Source organism: Cardiocondyla obscurior, linkage group LG03 (assembly GCF_019399895.1).
Source record: "Cardiocondyla obscurior isolate alpha-2009 linkage group LG03, Cobs3.1, whole genome shotgun sequence".
NCBI lineage: Eukaryota > Metazoa > Arthropoda > Insecta > Hymenoptera > Formicidae > Cardiocondyla > Cardiocondyla obscurior.
This window is the reverse complement of record NC_091866.1, coordinates 2,401,372-2,417,469: the sequence shown is the minus strand read 5'-3', so window position 1 is coordinate 2,417,469 and position 16,098 is coordinate 2,401,372. Positions and strand designations below refer to the sequence as shown.

The window sequence follows — 16,098 nt, the reverse complement described above, 5'->3', positions numbered from 1 at the left end:
GCCGGGGTCGATCGGACTGATAATCGCGGACGTCAATTATTCGGACACGTCGATCACGTCGGCCGCGCTGATCCCCGACCCATTATCCGCCTTTCAACCGTGCCGGAACAGTCATGCGCCGCGTGCGTTTACCGGACGTGAAACGTGACGCGGGCGCGATGTCGAAATGAAAATCGTGACGGAGCGCCGATACGGCGATTAAGGATCGCCGATCGCGCGTATTCATCGTACGCGCACGGTGAAATTGTCAACCCTGCCCTCCGCGTACCTGAAAAGTTATAACTCGCCGTATTATTTCGACGAATGTGACCCCGCGCTAATTGACAAGCGTTTAAAAGGCTTCTCTGGCGCAATCGCGCAAAATTCGACCTGGCGCCGCGCGAAACTCGATATACGCTCGGTAATTAAAAGCGGCAACCGAGCACACATTTCCGGACAATTCCGGGCGTCGCGATAGGAACGCGATAGGCTTTCCTCGCGGGAGAAGCGGGCGCGAGTTAAATAAAGCTCGGAAGGACCATCTCGCCCCGGTAATGTTCACGCTAATCGTGAGAATTAACGAAACGGAAACGATCAGGGAGGACGGAGAAGGTGTGAGGGAGAGAGAGACGGAGGGCGAGCGATCGAGCCTCATGACGCGACGTGCAACGAATTCTTCATTAAAAATGGAAAACCGCTAATCGATATGAGTGACGTACCAGCGCGCTGGACCAATATCGCGTTACGCTTCGCTCGGATTTCAATATTTAACGATTCCACCCCTGTTTACGGTTTGCACCCGTTACGATCGATCGGAACATCTCTCACCCTTGCTCTCGTTCTCTCTCTCTTTCGCTTTTCCTCTCTTCGTCCCTCCATTTCTCTCGCGTTGTCTCTTTCGCATCTCCGAACTCGTCCGCAAACTTGAACGGGTTAGACAATTTGTCGTCGCTCGTGTTGTCAGTCTCAGAGAGTTCCGCGACATCTTGTCGTCGATACTATTCGAAACTCTTGGTCTCACGGAAATCTTCCTTGGTCGGAACTCGATATCGTCTCTCGTGTCGGCTCAAATTTCGATGTTTTCTCAGCTCAACTTTATGCACAGCCGCTAACGGATATGTAATATACTCGCGTCGCATTTTCGAAGTTTATTTGTTTAAAGTACACCTCAATAATTCTTTCCCGAGCATTTTAATTATAATTATAACTCATTATTTAATGACAATTATATGTATATATGAATCGAGAAGTATTAAAATATGCAAATTCGGATTATACCAAATGTTAAAGCACACGTGAAATATTGAAACATTACATTTGATTATAATCTTCAATTCTTAATTAAATATCATTGATTATCAGCGCTAATTAAAATTAAAAATTCGAAATTAATTCTAAAATGCTTTTATGCACGTCTACCTAATAGCGACGAAATGAAATGATTCCTGCAAATAATCGAACGAGTAAATCTCGTCGAAGTTAAAAAGACGGGGGCGGGGGGGAGCGCCTCGTAAAAGAAGATGTCGGTATCAGAGCAATATCGAAGATAAGCATTCAATATCAAAAGGAAATGACGATACTACCGAGGTGTCGTAACTCAGTCCTCTTACAAGAATCGGGGCTCATCGTGGTCCAGGGCAGTTTCCCTGGCACGGCCGCTCGGTTATAAAATTTATGCTGACGCGATGCCGCTTTCTAGGCGCATGCGACCGCACGCAATCGAGCGCACGCGTTTACGCGGCATTATCTTGAGTGTCGGGCGTTATATGACGGTATCATTTCTTCCATGCGCCGAGTGTTTCTGAAAATATCGGCTCGATAACAACGCGGCGGTACGTAAAATTTCAAACACCCGTGATCCCGCGAGTTTATTACGGCGATGATAAAAAAAGAAAAAAAAAAAAGAAAAGCCGCGACTTTTCGGCCGCGTAATTAGAGCACGTGTGACTTTTGCGAATGCCGCACCGAGGATTTCCGCGGATTTAATACGCCGCTGCGGTTGATGGGAACCGTTTCTGGTATATTAGCCTCTCCCGCTTCCGCGTGTCAAACTGTATCAACAATGTTCGCTCGTCAATTCCGCATCGCTGCACGTGAAATTGAAACACGTGAATTGAAACTACTGTATTATAAATGCATGCATACCTATTTTACATCGCGTTTCAGTGCGTGCTAACACGCAAATATGTTTAAATCCCGCGTCACTTTGTAATTATATTTGTAACGTGCGCAGCGGATGGAAAAATTGGAGGTACGCGGTAATGGAAATGTTCAGCGTTCTCCGCGCGCAAAAAGAATTCGTCCTATCGTTGTGCGCAAATATCTCGCCGAGAAAGCTTCAAATCTTAAAACGATCGCTATCTCTCTATACTTCATTTACATACGCGTATAAAAGTGATACCGGCGCGCTTTTGCTGAATGCACGTGATTGCGATACGCGGGCAGACGGCATTGCGTTCTAATGGCCCACTTTGAACGAATCCTGACACTCTACTTTCGTGACACACGTGTGACGACGCATACTTTCACGGCCGCCGAGATATCTTTACGTTCTCACCTACGTGTGATTGCATAAATGTGTCGCAACTGATAGCGGCGAGAGCGGATAGAAGTCCGAATATCAGCTCGCACGGTCGTCGAAATGAGAACCCCTTTTTTTTATAAACTTGAAATTTTTATTGCCACGTGATGATATATTAAATCGCGAAATAAATAAAAATTATCTATTAATTTCGGAGCGAGTTGTCCTCGAATTTTTTTTATCCTCGAGTCTTCAGGTGATAGTAAAAAACGCGCGGTGGGTGTTCGCGTGGGAGATCCTGCGCCTTCTAACGTAAACGGACGTTCCCTCTTACACCTAGTTAAATCTCAGCGGCGAGATTAAAGCGGGAAGGAAACTTCAGGGCACGCTCGAGGGTAGGCGCGGCGCGCGCGGTTGTATCTTGAGCCGTAAAACTCTCAGGACGCGGTGGATTACGTGGAGACGCACGGTTACGCTTTTATGTACGACGGTATAGTTTATGATTTCCGCGATGAACTACTTTTCTGAAATGAATGCGGAGCGCACGCTCGCGCGAGTATGTGGGTCAAGGGACCGGGTGCAGTCGCGCAGGGAGGGCCGAGCGGATTCGCGTTTCTCCCTTTCCGGTTTACGCATCGTTTTCATTGCCCGACCGTTAAGCTTAACTGCGAACTTTTACAGCGTCAGCCTGCATAAAAGCTCCGCGCGACATTTTATGCGCGCCCGCGCGTAAAATCGTCCGTAAACTTCTCGCGCCCCAGGTTCGCGGACGGTGCTCGCAATTTTTTAATTTTCATTCCGGCCCGCGACCGCTCTCGACTTTTGTCCCGCGGTCCTCTCCTTCTCTTCTGCCGGTGACCAGAGCTTTCGCAAATCACGCTCGCTTATACATATAATATATACCTATATATTGTATATATATATATATATTTTTTTTTTTTTTTCTTGGCGGTGCATTTTTTTTCCTCGCACGCGAGCGTACCTACGGGACAACGGTAAAAGTGTTATGGCCGCGCAATTCGCAGAGGGAGATGAACATCGCGCGATAATGTTTACAAATTGATATTTTTGTATCTCGTTTCTGATAAAACGTTGCACCGTTGTAAAGGCAAACGCGGGACGCGAGCGTTGAGTTTCTAACACTCATTTTTACAATGCTTCGGTTGTGATTCTACGACAGCGATTTTACGACATAACACTCTTTAATTCGGAGAGGGGAAGGCTTGCTCCGGGAATCGAGTTCCGAAAGTTATAATGTAATCTGAAATATAGCTTGTAGAATTTTTGCGAGACTGACCGTCGGACGAAAATTTTCGTAGCGGCTTACACTTGGTAACCGCGTTGCACGGTTATCGCGAAAGCCCCCTAATGCAAAATTTAATTCCCGCCGGGCCACGGGGACACAAAGCTCCCTGATACGCGGCAGTTATCAAGGCACGCCGCTGCAATGACGCACCCGGCCGGCGAAACTGCGACCGTGTCCATGCCTGGTAATCTCGTAAAAACTCGTTAATACGGTAAAAGCGCGGAAAATGGTCATGCGCAGCGAAATACAATTACTCATTAGTCGAATCCCATTGCGCGCACAGCTCGCTTGACGACCGGAAACACTCGGTTGCCGAATCAACCGTGACGCACGGGGGGCTTTGAAGTTCGTGTTCGCGTGGCCCGACGGTAATTAACCGTGGGACGTCAGCCGGCGGAGGGTTATTGGCAGCCCCGAACGCACCGTTCGAATGCGTGCCATTTGTTCACTCGTGCGTCAATGTACATCCGTCTGTAACTGTCGCAAATAAGATTTACATCGCGCGTTAACGACCGAGAGCGCGTTTATGCCCGGTAATTTGCGTTTTCCCTCAAATTTTGTAAGCGCGACGAAATAATTCGCGGGAGCGGGCGGGGCGCGGCCGTGTTCCGCGAGAGCAATTTAAAATCAGCCATCGCTCCGCGGGGGATCGCAAATAGATCTCTAATTGAGACTCCCGAAATTACAGCTCTCTCGACGTGTAACTGACGGATCGACGTTCTGTCGGCGATAATAGCCGCTGGATTCTTCAACCCTTTGGCGCACGCGCGCGTATTGATTTTCGCTGCCAAGTCCGCGGGTATCGCGGACTCGACGGAGGAGACCGTTGTCCGTCAAGCGATCAGCTTCAACGATAGCGTGGCATAATTAGATCGTGCTCTCTAATGCCCGTTACCAATCAAGGTATTATCAGCGCCCCGTAATTACGACAGAGATTACTCCATTCTCTGCGAGCTTCGCTCGTCATCTCCGTTACGATCTTATCACGGCGCGACTCCCGCGGTTCATTCCGTCTCTTGAACCGCCACCGCACTTCGACGCGAGCCCTCTTTCCGGCGGCTCTATTGTCGGACCAACGCAAATCCCGATAGATCTATCCGACCGCCGGGAAATCACGCGTTTCGTAGAACGTGGATCGTGCGTTATACCGCGTAATTTCCTATTATCCACCCCCTCGATCGCCGTGCGGTAGCGCCACGGCAATAAAGAAGTGAAATTTGCGAGAGAAATCGTCACGGATACTTATCGGCAATTACAACGCCACAATAGCGTCGCCTAAAACTTTAATTAAGAGCGCCTCTGTTGAATATCTCAGAGGTACAAGCTTACGTTTCGGGAGTATTGCGTTATCAATAGTAAAAGATAGAATTAGACTCGAGGGAATCGACATAATTTTAATAGCGTGACAATTGTAATATATGAACGGATGCTATTTACGATTTCAGCGGCGAATCGCTTGACCGTCTCTAACTCGCGTTATCGAACGACGTTTGCCCTCGCGTCGAGCGCTCGGAGTGTAAATTTTTCATCGCGCCGCGAGAAAATTACGCGGGGATTTATGCACACGATATGCTTTGTCTTATTAGACGCCCGCGCGTTTGTATACGGAACGTGTCCCCGATGTGATCAACGCCGAACGTGCAATTATGCACGTTCGCCGAGCAGACCTCCACCCCGTTCCCACTTTCTAAGCCGCGGGATTTCGAGAAGGGAGAATCATTTAGGCGTTGGCGGAAGCTCTCCCGGTCGTAATCGCATTTGCAGATATGTCGTTTCTTGGAGTAATAGCACATCCGCGAGATTGCCGCGGCTTTAAAGTTCCACCGTTCTATTGTTAATTGATAATTATTTATATTTCACGAGATTGCTTAAATATTGAATTTAACGGGATTTTGAATATATTGATAATTAATACGGATTTTTTGTGACTAATATTTAACTACGGCGCCTATTTTTTATTTTTTTATTTCTTTTTTTTTTTTTTTTTTATAACGTATATCTTTTTAACATGTATCTTTTCAAGAAGCTTATAAACTCATGAATAATTTATGCGCTGCGTATAAATCCAGCTTTTATACAAGTTTTTTTATTCAGGTATTTGACAGTTAATAAAGGATGCGCTTGATACTTTCTCTTATGTGAATCGCGATTGAAAAATAAAGAGTTTAGATATATATACTTTTAGAATTTAGATCTGAGTGTCACTTCTTTTATCAAATTGTATTCGCCAATTTACGAACACATGGCAGTGTCTGTCGCCAATTTGGCACAAATTCAGGCGCACTGTGATCTTGAACAGATCGCCAAGAATGTCAGGCGTATGTGCACGTTCGTTAGTATTTCTAGTACGATCGGCCGCGGAATTATTTGCAGTCACGGCCACGTTTGTCTTCCAGCGGTATTATTGACGACTGCGCGAGGATAATTGGACGCGTCGCTGCGAAACGCTCTCGTTATTCACGGAGACGTGTTGTTATTGGCGAATGAAGAATGTCAGAAAGTCGAGGCGCGGTTATTAGTTTTCCTAACGCAATTCGCGTGCGAGGCCGATGTAATTCCCTCCAAGTAACTTCCGTCTTTCCGAAGCCGCGCGCCGATTGATTTACGCCCGATGAATTTTCATGCCCGTTTCAAAATTAATCTTTCCAGAAAATATTATCGTATCCGCTGACTGTTACCGCCGTTCTGATAAATCACACGTCCTTGTTTCTCTTGTAAATATTGAGCGTCGAATACCGGTATCGATCGTTTTTGAATACCTATATTTAGCGGCAAGGAAATGAATATCTTATTCCCAAATAATAGATGCTTTTTGCAAAAGGAACGTCTGGCGCTCGCGCGTCTACGTGTCTATCACAATTGGCAATGCAATTATGAACAGTTGTCGTGGCAAGATGCACTCTACCTTCTGAGACATTCAGAGATTCGAGTGCCGACGGAGGGGGAGGGGGAGAGGAAGCACGAAACGCGAATGCAATCGAGGCCGGGTCGAGACGCGGTTCAGCCTCGACTCGGTTAAGTACACTTTATTAAGCATGCCATCTGCACGTTGCGCCATCCACTTATGTGGTAAATGGAATTACAAACGCATCCCTATGCTGCGGGATCCCAGGTTGCGGGCTCACACCTTGCGTTCACAATGAGCGTGCATAGGTCGGGCTAACTGTTGTATATAGCGTCGTAATTGAATAACAGTTGGAAATTCGTAACCGGCAGCGGCGATTAACGTCAGAAAAAGTGAACACACGCCGCCGTTTCTTATAATGAAAATATTTATTTTGCAAAAGAGTGTTTTTTTACGCGGGCCTCTTTCTTTTTCTTTCTCTCTCTCTTTCTCTCTCTTTAGTAGCCGTAACATGCGTCATATTACCATTTCAATCTAATCTTTTGATACCATTGTGAACGCGCTGCTCTGATGGAACGCCAATTCTCGACTGAGCGTGAGTCACGATTTTCTGACGGATTTGATTGATCGCATTGTGGTTGCAGTCCACGTTGCAGAAAATCCACATAAAAGAGAATGCGCGAACTGGTCCGGTTGCGATGATTTAGAGCGATACTATCTACGGACGCAGGCGATTTCGCTGATAACAAACTTCCACTCGCTTTGCTCGCCCGGGTCTCGCGATTTCCGCGAGATCGATGAAGAATTTATCGGACGTAATCGCGGCCGCGAAGCCCGAATTCCGCGTCGCGGCCGAATGCGAACGAGCTTCGTGGATCGAGATCGCCGGATTATTCGGCCGCGAGGGGAGGCCGCCCGTTTATCAAACTCGGCCGAGTGTGTTGCCGGTTGAAGACAGGCTCCATTGATTTATTTAATTACCGCGCCGGAACGAGAGAAAAATAGAATTCATTTAAGAGCAAAGGGTTGCGACGCGGCGCGTTTCCATCGTCGTTGTTGCACCTTCTCGCCGTGATCGAAGACGAAATTATGAAAGTTCGCCGGTGCAAACGATGCACCCGTCGATGTTTACGCTCGTAGTCGGCGACTATATGAGTTCCTGGCAAATACGGGCCGTTCGTCGAAGCTGATGAAAAGAGACTTGTTTACTCGTCCGCTGATTTCCGAAGTATAGCGCGACGCTGCAAAACTCACGAGCGAGAAACATCCTCGCGAAGAGTTCCCCGTGTACGCGGACTGTCCGATTTTCAAGGGGAAAACTCCCACTTTATCAGCCAGATGAATGAATCCTGTTTGTCCGCGGAAGTTCAATAATCGGTATGATATTGCGCGAAGTATAAATACGGCTTGAAGTAACCTCGTTATTTTTGCGTTATTTTTCTGTTTGTCTTTGGTATTTATATTTTACAAAAAGGACAGAGGTTTAGTTAAAGAAAAAAAAAAAAAGAAAATATTATTACAATTTTTGTTTAAATAAAGTTTCCGTAGAAAATGCAAAAATTATATGTAATTTGATTTGCGCTTGTATTTTAACTGATCACCGGGTGTATTTTTTTTCCGCGTAATTACCTCGATGTGAAATATAGCGCGGTGTAATCATTTATATGTGCAAAAAGAAATACTGTTTAGATGCACTCCCGGTTGATTTCCCCCGACGTACGAAAATTACGCCGGGAAAAATCGCTCGTCGACCTTCATCTTTTGCGCGCTGTACGAGTCATAATTTTGTACTAAGCGAGCCCATCTTTCCTCCGATTCGCCGCGTGCGAGTACAGCACCGGGAGTTTCGAGCGCCGCCGCGGCAGCTCTGGAACAATAATTAATTAGCTGCCACGCAAGGAAGCAAAGCACGCCGGAGGAAAGCGATGATCGCAGATGTTGCACGTTCGGTAACGAAGATCTGCAGAGACGTACAAGCATCCCTGCACTGCAGAACTAAATTCCAGACGGATGCTGTTCGTCTCTTTAGCCGGGAACGCCGGAAACATTTTTCGATCGACTAATTAAACCGGTGTAATTAATAATAATAAACGGTTGACTAATTGAAACGTAATCCTCTTTGTTTTTCATTTTCTATCTTCTTGAGCTTTGTAATTAAATTTTCCCGTATAATGTATTTATGAATACATTTTTATGACTTCGTCGTATTAATATTTTTCCTTCTGTATGTCTCCCTGATGGAAGAAAAAGAAAAACGTAATTTATTATCGCGTGTTAATATTATTAAATTTTTTCCACCGAAGCTTCCTAAAAATTTACACGCCGTCTGATACCATTTCGATACGGTTCGCAATAAAACGGCGGGGACTTTTCGTCAAGGAAGAGCCCCCCGTGATCTCTGGCGCGGAGCCATCTCGAGATCCTTTCTTCTAGGACGCGGTCGGTGCTCACGATCGATGTTGACGAGCAGACCAATCGACCATTAAGTATATCCCAGGTCGCGCGCAAAAAGAACACGGTAGGCAATCAATCTTCCATACGTCGAAGTCTTGTAGACGTTGCCTCGCGTCTCTCACAGCGACGTGGAGGAAAACAGGCGGCGATGTCGGGGGGGAGGGAGAGGGAGCGCGGAAGAAATACCGTTGCGAGATGAGCGAACCTAGGGCGTCGTCGGCGCAAAAAGTTGTCAGTCCTCGACGATAGAGGAGAAGCGAGGAGAACCACTTTAGTCGGCGGTCTGGCGGTCTGGCGGAAGCGGCTTTCGCTCCTCCGCAATTCGCGGCTAGTCGAGGGACATCGATTTGTCTCTCGATCCGTCGTACGTCGAGGCGTCACGGCGAGTTTAACGAGCTCGGGTATTTCTGATTTCAGGTAGCAGCGAGGAATCGAGAGCCGGTGGCGGTGATCCTGGGAAGCTGGGAGTGAAGAAATCGAGACCGAAGGCCTCCTCGCCGAACAGGCAGGGACCACAGCAGTGTCAGGTGAGAACGATCGAGCGAAATCTACGGGCACCGTGTATCGTACGATCGAAATTTCGATGGGCAAAGTTAATATTATTCGCCGCGGTCGTAACACATCGATGCGGGAACATCAATGATTTTAATAGAACGACACCGACACTCGTTATGCGATTTGTAACAGATGAACAGGATAGATTGTCATTCGAATTTCATTCAAATTGGCTTTTCCGCGACAGTAGGGCGATTGCTCGTATGCGTCAAGAATATTTATGCAATTACTATCAATCAGAATATGCAGCTGCCGTGACAACGTCAAGCGCGCCTTTCGACAAGATCTGCATAATGAAATTTGTTTACTAATTATATGCTCGACAATCGCCGAGTTTCAAAGCTACTTGCGACTTTTTATTTTAACGAGTCGTCTCTTATTTGCGAAAAATAAAAATAACAAATTTTTTTTAATTCCGTCCAGTTATCAATAATTATCCTGCGTGGTATTCTTTCTCATTATACCTTAATAAAATTATTCAGGAAGTCTTTATTATATTGCCGTGCGAGGAACATTATTTTTAAATATTCCCTTGTATATACGCGTAACTTGTTTAAATTACGTGTATGCATAATGCGGGCGCATTCTTGACGAGCGCGTATTTTTAACCGGTATGTTTTAATTAAATTTGAAATTACCGCTCGCGAAAATAACGAGAGCGCAACGCGCTCGTACCGTGAAACTGACATTAGATAATTGTCTCTGTCAATTGATTTAAAGTTCGCCGCGAAATAAAGTGTTCGGGGCGCTACGTGCACGAATCGGAGGTCGGTCCGCGGTTAAAACTGATAATTGCGCTGTTCTTTAATTACTCGTGCATCGCGGAATCGCGTAACTACTACTTTCCAGTTACGCTCGTTTTTCCCCCTCACCTCTCGATATATCTGTTGTGCAATTTTCCGCGACTGTACAACGGGCGGAGTTGCCCGCGTATTGTTTTACGGCACTCTGACATTTCCACCCCTACCGCGCGCTCTGCTTCGTTTTGACAGTTAGTTTCCTTTCGAAAGCACGCAGCGACAAAGAGCATTTTCACGGGGAAGAACGAGGTGACGGTTCGTTAGCGACCGATCGAGTTAGACGACCACGATCGATGACCACGGGGGTGTGCTCGAAAACCGTAGCGCGAGGCCGCAAAATTCGTGCTAACCCGCCCCATTCTCTGCCTCCCCCGTGTGTGAGTGAGTGTGCACGTCTGCCCCTTTCCGTCCCTTTCGCCTGCGGCCGGAACGAGTCGAAATGGCGCCATCGAACGCTAACGATGCTGACCCACTTTCCGCCCCGCGCCGGCGCGCTCGTTGCGGGAAAGCCGCGACGCGCGGGGATGCGCTCTCGCATCCGTGACGTGCAATCCGTACGAGTTTTCGTACGCACGCGGCATTTTTACGACGGCCCTTCGAGTCCGCTTTATCACGGACGTCCGTGCCTTTAGACAACTTTTTTTTTTTTTTTTCTTTTTACGACGCGCGTTATTTCTCCTTCTCGACTTGAAGCGCGGCAAATTAGATGCAGACTTCCACTAAACGTGAAACACATCCCGGGAATTTATCGTTATGGAGCTACGTTTTATTCGCGCATTGTGATTTAGCGTTTCATTTTCTCTACTCTCTTTCCAGCGCGCGGAATTAATTTGGTATTAACAAAATGCAAAATATTTGACTCGATTTTATAGCACGCCCTTCTTTTTACGGCTGGGCAAAATGGGATACGTACTTTAATCGTCCGACTTCGAATTGGCGCGGCTGCGATTCACTTGTACGTAAGCGATCACCGCGAAATGGCAGCGCCAGCCTTGATTCAGCGCGGCTCAATTTTGTTCTTCCGTACTCAGCCCCTTGTGACCCACATTAAGACGCAACGGTTTCGGCGCCGAAGTGCCAGGCGGCTGTCGGCGCTGTTTGTACACGCGGTACACGCTCGTGCGCGTGCAAGCACGGGGCGCCGTGGCCGTGTGCCGTGTGTGGAAAGGCTGTTGAATATTCAGGCAATGCCGGCGCGAGCCTCAGGAACAGGCAGAGCAAACACACCAGCGCCCCGTGATGTAACACACGAGCGCGATATACCTCTTCTCCGCGCGCGCGTTCCCTCTCGGCTCCGTCGTCTGTACACCCGACCGATTTAGGCGTGCCTCGTGGTGGTATTTAGGAGCTAACCCCTTTCAGAACCCGCCACCTTCGCTGATTGATCCGCTTTCCTCTTCGGCGTGCATCGCGCGCGGTCTGTATGCGCGCCGAGCTCCCCGACTGCGGAAAACCATTTCGCTCCCCGAGCTCGTAGATTCGTATTCTCACCGCGAACTCGGCAGTCGAGTGTGTCGGCCTCGATTCTGAAATCTTATTTGCTCGGTATATTTAATCTCGGTAAGACGAGAATTATACGGCCGTCTTTACACTCGTGATGAGAATGCACATGGCGGCTGTTTAAAGGGAGGGCAACCCGCTCTTTCGCAGACGACGACCCGCTGCCGTCTTTCCAAACGATGTCTTTCCCTCCGTCTCTCTCTCTCTCTTTCTCTCTCTTGCCCTCCCCCCCCCCGGTTTCTCTTCTGTGAAGGATCATACGTCACTTTCCTCTCGTATCTACCCTTTCTCCGCGCGGCGCTCTTTCTTGTCGCCTGTGAGCTTCTTGCTCTTTCATCCTCGCTACTTGTTCTCCTTCATTTTCGCTACTTCCTCTTTCGTCCCCTTTGACCCTTACTCTCGCCGTTCCATCTATTCTCTTTCTCCCGCGTATGCTTGGATGGCCCTTCGTCCTGGTGTGCCTTGTTACGTAATTAAATGACGGTCCGCCTGACTTGTTGACAAGCCTTGTCGATGTATCGAGTTAGCGACGAATTAAGCCCGTCCGCCTCGGCTCGATTATGGCTCTCGGATATCGCCGCGATCCAAAGAGGGTGGTACTCCGCCGAGAGAAAAAGAGCGCGAGAGAAAGTGAGAGAGAAAGAGAGAGCGAAAGAGAAAGAAAAGAAGGAAGCATAGAAGAGAGACATCGACAGAGGGAGAGAGAAGGTTAGCGGCCTTTGCAGCGGCGTCCGACGTGACGCTCGGCTGTCTCGCCGGAAATTGATCGTTATTCATTACAGGACGCCCGTGGAATTTTCCTCGTCACGGCGGGCTCTGTACCGCCATAATTTATGCGCCAATTATCGCGCGCGGCATTATGCGCGAGACGGTCGATTAATGCCGCGCGACGCGAGATAAAGTTTTTTAATGCACCCTTATGATCGCTCGCAATGCATCAACGATTTCCATTTAGAGGCTCGGGCGCGCGAGCGCTGCGTGGCATAGATCGGACCCTCTCTCATAGATGCCGTCATCTCTACGCCGGACGCGGCTGCAGTACCCCCGGTGCGTGCTAATTAATAATTCAAACGCAACGCGTCGGGCATTTTACCCTGTATAACGACACGGCAGATTGCGGGTATGGCGATATTGAAAGTTTGAAAATCCGCGGGATGGAGAAGAATAATGCATGCGATTATTAATCGTTCCGCTTGTCCGGCGTTTTATGCTAAAAATAATTCGCGGCAAACGCGAGCGCGTTTACATTGATTTAATAAAACCGAAGTCTTGTTAAGTTCTATATGAGAATTTAATTCGCGCGTCAGCTATATGCGCCAGCGCCGGGGCTATTGTTGCAATTATTTAATCCGCATTCGCGTGTAAATGTAAAAGCGATGGCTCCGTAGGGGGACGACGGAATCGCCGATGAACTCGCCGATCGATCGATTTTTCGCCTCGTCAGCCGTACAACATTAAATCATTAATTAATCAAGCCGGACGGTACACGCGTCGCGGAAAGTCAAAAAACTTGCGCGATAATTATAATAAGCGAATAGACTTTTTTTTCTCAAAGGCGCGGATCAAATGAGCGATACGTGATAATCGAAAAGCGTGCGCGAACGTAGGATACTATATATAACGAAATTATCTGATTAATTCAGACAAGATTAAACGACTTTCTTTGCCATCCTCGCGTTTATTACATTACCGTTTTTCTTTTCGATTTAACGTCGTCTTTCAGCCACTTCTCTTGCCGCTTATCCCCTCATCTCGCTACTTTCCGCGATATCGCCGTGAAATCATCTAGCGAGCTGATTATCGCGAGCATCATATTTTTTTTTTCTTTTTTTTTGCTGAGATACTTGCGAGAAAACGAGTCAACGTAATCTCCAAATTCGCTCAGGCATACGCGTATATATATATACCGCCGCTGACATACGTGACCGTTATTCTGGATACCTATGTACTCTCAACATTCGCAGTGACACGAGCTGTTAATTAAGCCGACTTCAGCCCAAGTTGTTGGTAGATCTACGTGCAGCTTCACCCCCATTACGTTGTAGTTTCTACCCGAGCCAACATAGCTCGTGTTGTCGATCCTGCTCTTTATCGTTCCTATGCATTCTGCAACTCTTCAGTTGCGACAAAAAACTACCGCGCGCGTCACGAACTCGAAGAAATTAATCTACATTGAATACAATTTATAATAACAGCAATCTTTTTTTTTTTTTTTCTTTAACTCTATAACATGATTAATAGCAATGCTAATATTTTTTCGGCATACTCGCGAGAAAGTATTCGTCGGGCCCGCTTGCTACGCGCGAGAAGTCGCCAGTAAACGAATCTACTTCGGCGAGGTCGTCTTTCGCGACACAATGAAAATCCCGAGCGGTAACGCGATTTCCTACATTCCATTCATCCTTTTTCCCCGGCAACCGTAGTCCGTTCGTGCATTACTTGCCCCGTCCTCAAACGAGAATAATATCCTCCCGCGTCATCATGGCGGCCGACCCTTTGTCTCTTTGCAGCATCAGCAGTAGCGACGGCGCACCGAGTCTTTCCCTTTTCGCGAAGGCTGTCTTCCTCATTATTTACGGAAGCGCGAGTTTCTCGTCTCCTTAACGGTTGCCGGTAATAAGATGCACTTCTTTAAAAGATTCGCCTGCCCGGAAGCGACAAATTGCATTCGCCCGACGGCCTCTCGCCCCCTTCGGGGGGAAGGGGGGGGAGGTTACGCCATCGCTCGCGGTCTCTGTTAGAAGAAAACTCGGGACGAGAAGCAAACGTGGTTAGTTGGAACAAATGTTAACCGAATGAAACCGCAGACGCCGCTTCTTATCCATGAATCGCACGCGGCGGCTCTGTTCATTTTAGCGAGCTTCAAATAACGAAATTGATCTTTTGTCTTGCTTTTTTTTTTCCTTCCTCGTTTTTTTTAATATCAACGTTCGCGATGAAATCGCTGTTTCATGTAATTATTAGTATATAGAGTAAAAAATGTTTTTTTAATGAGATTAAATTAAAGCTTTATTCGGTATAATTAAATACGCGATTGATGTTGCGGCGGTTTTTAAAGACGTTATGCACCTATGCGAGCAGTCTCTCACTAATTCCGTTTCTGTGGCTACTAGAAACATGATTCGAATCAGTTATTAGATTGAGTCGAGCATCACATTGAGCAGAAGCTTCGAAAGTGAATGATAACCGCTCTCGACGGAAATCCTCTCGTTCGTAATTCTCTTGAAACTTCAGAATGTAACATCCAAAGCTCTCGCCAGTGACACGCGCGATTTCGCATCCGGTCCTTCAAGCCCGTGCTTTATCTGGCCGGAGAAGGAGATCGTGACGAGAGTGGTTGGCCGGAACGATCGTTAAGCGGATTGATCGGTCGGTGCGACCGGTTTAAATCGCGAATCGGTCTGCGGTTGATCTCTGTAATCATCGGTTCGGTCCAAACGACGTCTCCCGCGCGCGTATCTCTTCCATTAGCGTTCCCTCTTAACAAAGTATCAATGTTACCACCCGCGGGATTACGTATTCAGGGCTCGATGTTGGTCGGTGTACTTTGGCCGCGGCGTTACAGGCTGCAGTCGCGAGCCAAGTGGAGACGACCGAGAGTCGTCGTGTACAGACGAGGCGCGGCCAGAGATCGCGGCGAGAAGTGGAGGAGGTGGAGGCGGTGGGTTGGCAAAGAGAGCGGTAGCCAGAAAGGCCAGGAGTAATGATGTTTGTTTAGCTCTCAAGGAGAAGGGCCTGCGCCAGGGGTGGAAGATACGGGTTTTGGCACGGGGTTGATGGGCGAGGGGACGCGAAAGACCGTGCCCGTGGTCGTTGAGCTTTCTCCGCAGCATCTTCCGTCGAATCTTCGTCTCCCGCACGTTCTCGCTCTCGCTCTCCCCCCCTCCCCTCTCCTTCCCGTTTCACCGTCTCTCTCTGTTTTATCCTCATCTTGCCATCTGCCGTTTCTACTGTCGCTTCTTCGTCACTCCGACAGCTTCTCTCATCTTTCTCCCTGGTCCCGGTCCTCGCCTCGTAAATTGAAACTCCCGTGTGTTGGCGTCCGTGCATCTGGAGCTCCTTAGGAGTTAAGCTACGCAAATTAGATTTTCTGCTTAGGAGCCAGAAGTACGACTCCCTCTTTCCCTTGGCGCCTCGC

The 16,098-nt window shown here is 47.8% G+C and overlaps 1 protein-coding gene across 8 annotated transcripts in view; it reads left to right on the top strand.

The window, feature by feature from the left end:
• LOC139113942 (zinc finger protein 541) overlaps positions 1 to 16,098 on the top strand; it is a 344,562-nt gene that overhangs the window by 237,727 nt on the left and 90,737 nt on the right. For all 8 annotated transcript variants that reach the window (XM_070675406.1, XM_070675404.1, XM_070675403.1 and 5 more), the window contains one exon: positions 9,523 to 9,632. In XM_070675406.1, the coding sequence (XP_070531507.1) occupies positions 9,523 to 9,632 (110 nt within the window). The remainder of the gene's footprint in view (positions 1 to 9,522; positions 9,633 to 16,098) is intronic.